General features: G+C 34.6%; 1 protein-coding gene across 1 annotated transcript in view; it reads left to right on the forward strand.

Moving 5' to 3' along the window:
* Positions 1–5,139, forward strand: part of VPS13A (vacuolar protein sorting 13 homolog A) — an 87,944-nt gene extending 82,805 nt beyond the window's left edge. Inside the window, exons 68-69 of the mRNA XM_042877367.1 lie at positions 2,627–2,741; positions 4,621–5,139. Coding sequence (XP_042733301.1) covers positions 2,627–2,741; positions 4,621–4,686 — 181 coding nt within the window. The 3' untranslated portion in view covers positions 4,687–5,139. The remainder of the gene's footprint in view (positions 1–2,626; positions 2,742–4,620) is intronic.
* Positions 5,140–10,488: the final 5,349 nt, after the last annotated feature.

Here is a 10,488-nt window from a genome sequence, read left to right on the forward strand (position 1 = left end):
CTGATGGAACCCAGGATGAGTTTGTCATCTGCCAGAACTCGCAAGTCCTTCTCAGCAGGGCTACTCACAAGGACTTCTCCCAGTTTGTCAACATATCTGGGATTACTTCAACCCAGGTGAAAAACTATGCACTTTTTGTTGGACCTTACTAGGTTTACAAGGGCCCACCTTTCAACTTTATTGTAAATGGGCTTATGATAACATATTTACAATTTGTAAGTAAGTTGGAGAATGTGTTTTGAGAGGGCTTTTCATAAATCCTGCTGATAACAGTTGTTAATTTTTGCTACCATAAATTTGTCTGTATCTTGTGTATTTTACCCTTTGACTTTCTTTGTAGAGAAATGCAAAGAAAACACAAGAAGCTTGGTTGTCTTTAATCATCAAGTTTTTAAATAGAATACTCAGACATTAATTAAGTAATTATATTGTTAATCTGTCAGGCAAAATGACAGAAGTCTACAGAGATGAAAAAGTTGCTCCTGATATTACTTGCACACAAGAAAAGGAAGTATATGGTGGGTGGAAGCAAAAACATGTAAATCGAGAGGAGTACAGATGCCTTGTCCAAGCATCCGGGATGAAATCTAGGGAAAACTAAAGCCCAAATGGTGTTGAATCTGGGTATTTAAAAAAAAAAAAAAAAAAAAGACTTCTATAAATATGTATGCAGCAAAAGGAAGATGAGGGAAAAAGTGGACAAAATGTTGAATGAAGAAAGAGACCTGATTATAAGACAGTGAAAAACTGATGAACAAAACACCTTCTTTGTCTCAGTTTTTAGCAGCAAGAGTGGCCTTCAGGAATTCCACTTCGCACAGACCAGGGCAAATGCTGGAGCAAGAAAGAATCTCAGTGGAAGAGGAACATATCAGGGAATACTTAAAACAAACAGAACATATATGAGCCTATGGGCCCTAGTGGGATGCACCCACAAGTGCTAAGGGAGCTGGCAGATACTGTCATAGGCATTTCTAGATAATCTTTCATCTATTCTGATGATTAAGACAAGTCTGAAGAATGGAGGAAAACAAATATCACTCCTGTTTTCAAAAAAGGTGTGAAGAAGTACCAGGCGAACTGTAGTGAGGTCAGTCAATCTTACCTCATCTCCTAGGAAGGAGATGGAGTCAAACTGGAAACAATTTCCAGACTTACGAGAGATAAGAAAATTCAAAAAATAATCTGTGTGGGTTCATGAAGAGAAAATCATGCATAACCAAACTGATAATCTTCTGTGATGAAAGCACTAGGCTAATCGATGAGAGGAGAGCATTATCTTCCTTGACTTAACTAAGGCCTTTGGCACCACTGCCCACCAAGAAGCTTTTGCATTATGGGTTGGATACTCAGGCATTAAGGTGGGAAGAAACTATGCTGAATGACCCAGATGGTAGTGGTGAGTGATACAGTCTAGTTGGAGGCCAGCAATGAATAAAGGTACCCTGGGGGTCATACAGGGTGCAGTCACATTTTATGTCTTCATTAATGATCTGCATGGTGAGACTGAGTGCACTCGGTACATTTGGATAACACAAAATCGGGACGTGTGTCTGATTGATCAGAGGGTCGTGCTACCATCCAGAGGGCCCTCAGTAGGCTGGAGAAGTTGGCTGATAGGAACCTCCTGAAGTTCAGGAAGTGGAAAGTCTTGCAACTTGAGCGGAAGAGTCTCAGGCACCAGTACATGCTAGACCACTCAGATGGGAAGTAGCTTTGCAGTAAATGCCCAATGGAGTCCAAGTGGATACCAAACTGAATGCGAGCCATCAAGTTGAGGCAAAATAGGCTAATGGCATACTGAGCTGCATTAAGAAGAGTATTTGCCAGCAGGTCAAAGGACGTGATTTTCCCTCAACTGAGAAGACCATACCTGAAGTGCTGTGTCATCTTCGCTACTTGCTATAAGTGACTCACGGAGAAAATCCAGCAAAGGGCCACAGAGATGATGAAGGAACTGCAGAATTTCTCCTCTGAGGAAAGACTGATGGAGCTAGGATTGTTCAGCCTGAAGAACAGAAGGACTAGTGGGATGATCTTATCAATATCTGTAAATACCTGAAGGGAGAGTACCAAGAAGACAGAACCTAGCTCTGTTCAGTGGTGTCCAGTGACAGGACCAAAGGCAATGGGCACAAACTAGAAAACAATTTTGTCTGACATCAGGAGATACTTCTTTATGTGGGAGATGAAGTATTGGCATAGATTGATCAGAGATGTTGTGGAGTCTCCATTCTTGGTGATCTCCAAAGGCTTGCCTGGCTGTGGTCCTGGGCATCCTGCTCTGTGTGTCCCTTCTTGAGAAGGGGAGTGGGCTACATAACTTCCACAGTTCCCTTCCAACCTCAACTGTTCTCTTCTTCTATGAATTATTCCAGTTGTGTTCTGCTTTGAGTTATCTCATGTTCTAGAAGTCATTCTCTGAAGTAGATTGTATTAATTAGAAACCTTTTAATTATTTCACAGAGTGGTTATTTTCTGTTTATGCGTCAAATGTCTATGCAGACAACAACATCTGTTGTACATGAATTTACAATATTTTGAATATAAAATAGACGCTTTGGTTAAATATTATAGCTAAGTACCTATACTGATATGTAACTTAAATTTGCTGATTTATTGTCAGAGTTGCAGATTCATCAGAAGATGTGGTAAGCCTACGCCCACCTCGCTTCTTTGGTGAAGATGGTGTTATTAGACCTTACAGATTAAGAGATGGAACTGGAAGTCAAATGTTACAGGTGAAGAAATGGCATAAAATTTAACTCTTAATATGTTAAACTAAATGTTTTTTAGAAGTAGCCTTAGGGAAAAAAAAAAATAAAAATCCTGTCACCCTCTTTCCCAATAATTTGGTAGTTAAGGAAGTTCCATATAATTTCATAGATTTATGACTATTGTGGTGACTTAATTTCCATGATGTAACTTTTGAAAAAGACATCATAACTTATGGCAATGTATCTGTAGAGGTTTGTGAAAGATATGGAATACTTTAAAAGAAGAAAATATTTTGTATGTATAACTAAATAAGCTGTCCTAAACTTTTATTTTTGATAAATAGCAGGGATAAATATAAAATATATTTTTCTGTCACTTTGTTATACAAATTCTAAATGGTGACTTTTTCATTACAGTTTTATATAAAATAACATATTAAATATACTTAATAAACGTACTTGAAATAGCTGCATTTATGTCACTTTACAGCCATTAAAAGAATGTAAACACTTTTGAAGTGGAATGCTATTTGCATGAAGAACATGCTGAGCAATGGTTTAAGAAGTTATTCTTTCATTCAGATACCACTGAAGCAAATTTGACCTAGATGTAAAAGTGAAAATAATTTCCATTATTATGCAGCATACAAAGTTTATGTTTTTTTCCTCTGTTATAAATAAAATCGCATTGTAAAAATACTTGCATGTAAGTGATAAGGAAGTATTTAGAAACTGCATTAATGGAAACTGGAGATGTAAGCATCTCCAGTTTATATTTATTTTAATAATATAATTTATATCTAATATATAAATAGATTTTTTCAATACATTTATTTTTAAATAACTGAAGGATTCTCACTGTGCAAATTTTGGTGCAGTCGTACAAGAATAATCTCTAGGGAGATTTAGATAAGAATTGAGTTGACTTTGGGGCTTTTTAGATTTTGAGAAGTAACTGAAAGCAGCATGTAAAAGCAATACCTTAAGTATAGTGTAGCTGGAAGGTACCAGTAATGAACAGTGTAAGGTTGTTAATGTTCTTCTTCTTTCTGTCAAGAGAAGGGACTTCAAAAAACATCTGATTTTCTGTTTAAAAGTTGATCATTAAAACAAATGCTAACAGGCTAACAGATTCAGCTCTAACATAGAAATATTTGTAAAGACATCGCATTATTTTTACTTTTTCTTAATCTTTTTTACATGTTTGCATTTGGTTTTTCTTTTTTAAGGAACTTTCAAGAAATTCTGCAATGTCATATGTAATGCCAGTTTTTCTCTGTTGTATTGTCAAGTACATTAGTACTACCTTTATTATCCATCTTATAAGTGTGTAACTAATAAGCTCGTCAAATTTTGTGATGGCAGCCACCATTGAAAGTAACTAAAATTTCAGTGTTTCATGTTATAATTTACTACTGACGATTTTGTGGCATAGAATATGTATTCAATCCTTTATCCTATTTCTCTTCAACCAGGATTTTTGATTCTTAACATTTTTTATTTGAGAGATGTGCCTCTTTCCTGCATAAGACTGTGTTACAAACCACCCTGTATGCAACATTTTCGATAGCATAATGTCTTGCTATGAGGAAAAAGAGTAGTAACCCCATCCCTTTTATTTATTTTTTGCGTATAGATCTGCATGGGTAGTGCACTTAATGTGCAGTAGTGTTTTCAGCATAATATCATGTTAGATCCGAATAAAACTCCTTTTAGTGATTGTAAATGCTGACCGAAATGAATAGAATATATTCATTTCAAGCAATTCAACATGCTTGTACTTTGCCATGTACTGTCACTTCAGAATTACTGTCTTATTATTTTGCTTAAATTAAAAAAAATTCTAGCCAAACAAATCAATCTAAACTAATACTGCTTTCTTCTTCTCTTGTCATGCTTTCAGAAAAGACAGGCCTACAGGGAATGGACTAAGACTCACAATAGCAGTGATGATGATGATGACAGTTAGGATAATATGTACTGTAATAGATACAAGTGGCCTTTGTCTTATTCTTTTGATCATTCAGTACTAAATGTTGTTGCTACAATTCCCACTGAGCAATCAGGGTTGACTGATACTAACTTCCTTCTAAAACTGTGAGGGGGAAAAAAAAAAGTGGGGGGACAGGAGGAACCTTAAATAAAGTGTATGATGATGAGTGCTACGCAAATTGCATATATAAATATATATTAAAAAATCTACGTCTAGAAATTTTTATTGTTATATATAACCGGATGTTAGGTGAAAATCATGCTGAAAGTTATAATTATGTGGTAATATCACTACTTAGCTTTTATTTCCACGTGTTTCTACAATATGTATTTAATATTTTTGTGTTCTTATTTACAACTTGGTAGAGGATCATAAATATGCTTAGTAATACTTCATTGAGTTGTACAGTCAGTATTGTATAGTCAGTATTATAATACTGTTTGGTTAAAATTCTATTTATTTCATATTTCAAAACTATTTTGTCTGCTTTTCTTCTGAACAATAAACACATCTAAACTATTCTAAAACGGATTCATCTGCTCTGTTCCAGCATCACAGTTTATGTTTCCGGAAACTAGATTATGACTAAACAGTAGCCACAAAAGTATTTAAAAACAAAATGCATCTACTTTGAAAGTGACATTTAACTTATGCTTTTATACTTCTATTCATCATCTGTTTTACCATAAATCTTAAGTGCTTAAGTTATGTGTCATGTGGAATCCTCAGATGTATGAAATATAAGGGTTTGATTAGTTGTTTTAAATTGTAACCTTAAGTGATTTGGTTATAAATTTAATGTCTATGTTCCTTTCATAGCAACACTAATAAAAAGTGAAAACCCCTATGTAAAATCAGTGATAGCTTCAGAAAATGCCTGTATTTTATAAGGCTTTGTGCATAAAAGCATAAATAAGAAGAAAGTAGATGCTTTTGAATATTATTTAGCTAGATAGAAGAGCACTAAATAAGAACACTGAACAACTTTGCATTGTAAAATCTAAAGAACAGCATTACTTGTTTCTCTAGAATTGTTTTATTTTGAATTCACTGGAAGGCTTTTCCTTTTTTTTTCTTTTTTTTTTTTTTTTTTGTATGTGATTTGTTCATTTGTTCAAAATTATATTTTTGTGTTGAATTTTAAAGGTGCCTTGCAAAAGATATTTCTATAACTGTAATTACCATAACAAGAAAGAACTCTTCAGCTAAATCTGAAGAATTAAAACTGCTCTCAAGCAAAAGAGCTTCTATGATGATTTCAAATTTATTCCATGTTGTCTTGTGTTTCACTGTTTGTTGTCTTTCAGTTGTCAAAATTCTGAGGAAAGAATTATTAAAACCTTTTAAGTGTGTTTATTCTGTCTCTGTGCCTTTAAAGGCTGCTGATTCTTGTGCAGTGGGCCAAGAAATACATTTACCTGTAATCTCCTTGATCCAAGGAGGCAAAACTCTACTTGAGAGGTTTTTTTATTTTAAGCTACTGATGCTTAAGATCACTATCTATATTGTATATCTATTTAGTTTGTAATAGTAGCATCACAAAGTTATGAAGAAATAGATTAAAGACTGTGTTACTGACTGAAACACTGTCGGAAAGTTTGGGAATTTTTTAGGTATCAGTGGATATCAGAAATATAAATGCTTGAAGAATGTTGGAAATTATCTTCAATCTTGAAAAAAACCATGTCATGACAAAAAGTTGAGGACATTTCTAGGCTTAAATTTCTGGAATGGTTACTGACGCCTTTTAGTAACTTTACTGGAGTTTAGTAACTTAAATATATTATCTAAAGTTTCCTTCTTCCTTCTCGGATTTTTAGAGCTCTTTCTTCTTATATCCTGTAAAATTATGTCTTCATTAGTGATCTGTCTAACAAAATAGCACATGTCAGTTTTATAACAAAACATTTTTCTGCATTTCAGAACACCATAAGATTAACATTTCTGACAGAAGAAACATCCCTCCCAAAAAAGAACTTGGTTTTTAGAGATTATGCACTTCCCATCTCAAGTTGGCCATTTTAGCTTTTCTAAATATAGACTACTACAAATAAATCATTACAGAATGTGAAAATTAAACTTAGTGTGAATTGCAAAATTTAGAATGCTACTCAAAAAAAAAAAAAAAAAAAAAAAAAAAAAAAAAAAAACCAAACTAGTAAATCATGATTATATACTTTTAATTATTTTGTTTCCTTCATAGAGTTTAGTTGTATTTTTGAAATAACTACAAAAACTTTATTTAAATGAAAGCAAGTGTTTTGTAGAAGTTTTTTTCTGTCTTAAGCAATGTGTGTGTATACACATACATATATATATTATATACATATATATATAGGGAAAATACATAACACAGCAAACTGTATCACTTATTATATTAGAATTACATTTCCCTCTGTTCTGAACTCATGTTCTTGGGTGGGGGTGGAGTATTTGCACATTTCTCCTTTCTTGGAGATTTCCAAGAGCCACCTGGCCCTGTTTGAGCAGGAGGATTTGGACCGACCACAGCCAGTTTGTAATTCTGTGAATCTGAATTCCAGTACTGTTATTGAAGACTCCAAACACATCTTAGTATTCAAAGCCCAATCTGCCAAAAAAGAACAGTCAAGGGGTGGAAGAAAGTGTCATACTCCTTTATTCTCTTTCCGTCATGTCTATTGGCCTTAAGTTTGCATCAAATAAAAATATCCATTTCCTCTAGTAGATTGGTACCCTAAAACTGAGATTTTATTTCTTAAACTTATAGGCAGAAATACTTCCCGAGGTTGAAAATAACTTATTTTTTCCCTACATTGTCCTGAACCTTCCCAGGCATCTGCCATCATGCAATCCCATAGTTGAGTAAGACCTGTCATTTACTTCCTTTCTAGGAAAGTCTTTTAATCTAAAGAAAAACTTTACCCACCTATACATACAAAGCTTAAATATAATCATGTAATCATTACCCATCCCCAGTCAGATGAGTTATACTTAAGTATAAGTATATACTTACAAGCTGCTTGAGACTGAAGCTAATACTAGTTCTTTACAAATAACATGGAAGCTTGTGTGGCTTATGCTTCAATCACAAGCTAAAATAAAACTATGTGTACGCTTCTGCAGTACATATGGTGGAAATTGAAGTGTCCTAAGCGAAGTATATACAACCTTGTTGGCTGTCAGAAAACGCAGAGAACTGCAGTCCTTTTCCCTGATTACCAGGTGAACCATTCAAGTGCTTCAGATGCTACATACTGAAGGACTTGGGTTGTGTTGGCAGAAGGCATGAAAAACATTTGGATGCAGTCATCAAAGTGAACTCATAGATTGGTATGGTTTCTCTGCTCAGTGCATGAAAAGAAATCTCCTGGTCAGTTTTTGATTAGAATGCTAAGATATTCTGTTTACATAGACAAATTAAATTTCTGTTGTGAAGGAAACATTCCTAAAAGAAAGATACTGTCCTGATTTGTTGTATCCTGCCTTAGGGGAAAATGTTACCCTTGACCAAAGATTTCTCGTAAGAGAAGCACACTGAGCTCTGAGTTAATGCTCAGCATGCCTCAGTGGAATCTTAAAGTTTACAGGTAATAGATCTTGTACAGAAGCCTCAGCTTTGTTGTTTGTTTTTCAGTAGAGAGGCATTGTAGACAGCAGACAGCTGGAATGAGAAGATAATAGATTAATTTTAGTTCTCATTAATAAAGGATGAGGAGAGAATTCTGCACACAGAAAAATGAATGCTTTTATTCTGTGTTGTCTCGGTTAACAACTTTTCTCCTTTCTTCAGACAATTAAGCTAAATCTAACAAATAACCTAAATGCTGCTTAGAACTAATATATCTATGGGGAATATTGGATATATAGTCATATCAAGCTAGCCTTCTGAAAATGGGTAATTCTGCAACTTCTGAAGAAGTCAGTTTATGACGAGCTGAAAGATGAAGTCGACATTGAAGTCTCTAGCAAAAATACAACCAAGCTTTTTGCTCTACTCAAGTGTTTTGTGTAGAATTATTTATATCTTTATATTCTTGTGTAGTTCACAAGATGCTATGTTTTGGATTTGTGATCAAAAGTGTTGATGTTTTAGTTCTTCCTGACCTGTACTTGCAGTGTCAAAGAAAGTCTTTGACAAAGTCTTATCGATTTCTCATGTTGTCCCACCATGAAATGCACAAGAGGCTGGGAGGGAATGCAGCCAAGACAGCTGACCCAAACTGATCAAAAATAGACTGCACAACATCATACACTGTGCTCAGGAATGAAAGCTGGGAGAAAAAAGGGAAAGGGAATGGGGTATTAAGACAACTGCCCTCCCTCTCCCTGGGATTCCTGTTGCCTTCTCTGGAATTGTGGCTGGACTCAGTACAGTGAGGGACTGGCAATCTAAAAACCTAGTAAAAAAATAAAGTTGATCTGAACGTCAGTAGGATTGGGTAACATATGCATAACTACTTTTTAAGTAGAAAGGCTTTACAAACTTTTTACAAACTTTGTTCAGTTGAGGAGTTCAAAAATGATGTCAGACATTGCAACTTTTTTTCTCACATACTGCTACTACACTTTGCAGAGCTATAATATAAGTGTCATAGATTTTAAATCTTGTTCCCCTGCTTACTTTTTTCTTTTTTCTTCTCATTTCTAACATAATCGAAGGCCTCTGTGCTTCTTTTCCAGTGAATTAAAGGCATGTACTGTGGTTTAGAGTCTTTCTAAACTCAGAGATGCCACTTGTAGACACTGGGCATATTTGCATTCCCCTGCACAGATGATCAAATTTACTACTTACTAGTTTATTGCAGAGATATCTAATTATCTGAATTGCAGGTAAGAATAATTTTCTAAAGAGTGCATTTATGCTTTTATTGCTGTGCATTTTACAGCTGCTCAAGTGCCCTTTTCCAACTGTTTCATTTAATTTCAAAGTGGACTCATGAATCAGAACATTCATAGTATTCAATATTTCTTAACTGAAGCATGGAAGTTTTGTTTTAAAACTCAGGTTTTGATTCTTATAGTAGTGCAACTGATATTGAACAGGGATTAACCAATGTTTTGTAGTTTTGCATCATCAAACAGTTGGTACGAGATAATTAATAGCTAGGTACAGTGAAATTAAAATTCATTTATACATTTTTAGAGAGATAAATTTTATACCCTTGTATGCTTCAGTTCTATCAGCTATTTGGCAGGCAGAGCATAGTACTGCTTTTTCTGTGAGAATTATCAGCAGTAGATTGGTCTATCCTTCTATAGTATATTTCATGATGGATGGGTGCACATCTAATAAGCAAAGAGATTTGCAAAAAAAGAAAAAAGGTAGAAAATGAACTACCCTAAGTAACCCTGGGCATTGGTATAGATGCATATTTTGTAGTTGCACAACACTTGTCCTGTGTTAATTTCCCAGTTAACATCTGCTGTCTACAAAACTATGGAAAATAGATAATGTGAATTTATGGTCTTTGACTTACAGCTAACAATAAGTAGTAGTTTAATCTCAGTTCAGCTATCTAAATAGCTTTGTGCACCACATGCTAACAATATTTCAGCACTGAGAGTCACTGCTTTGTGAATTTTAGTAGTTTCTATGGCATTTTTGGGACGTATGTATAATCACCTTGTAGGATTTCAACCTCTGTGATGCTTAAGAACTGCATTTACATAAATCGTAATTCTCAGTACATTATCAGTAAACTGAATGAGTTACAGTGGAGCAACATGACTTGTCAAAAATTGCCTAGCAAGGTAGTGAGAAGTCGAAAAGAGGTAACTTGGTTCTCATTAGTCCAA

Source organism: Lagopus leucura, unplaced genomic scaffold, assembly GCF_019238085.1.
Source record: "Lagopus leucura isolate 7727_CA_CO unplaced genomic scaffold, USGS_WTPT01 Super-Scaffold_100018, whole genome shotgun sequence".
NCBI classification, from domain to species: domain Eukaryota; kingdom Metazoa; phylum Chordata; class Aves; order Galliformes; family Phasianidae; genus Lagopus; species Lagopus leucura.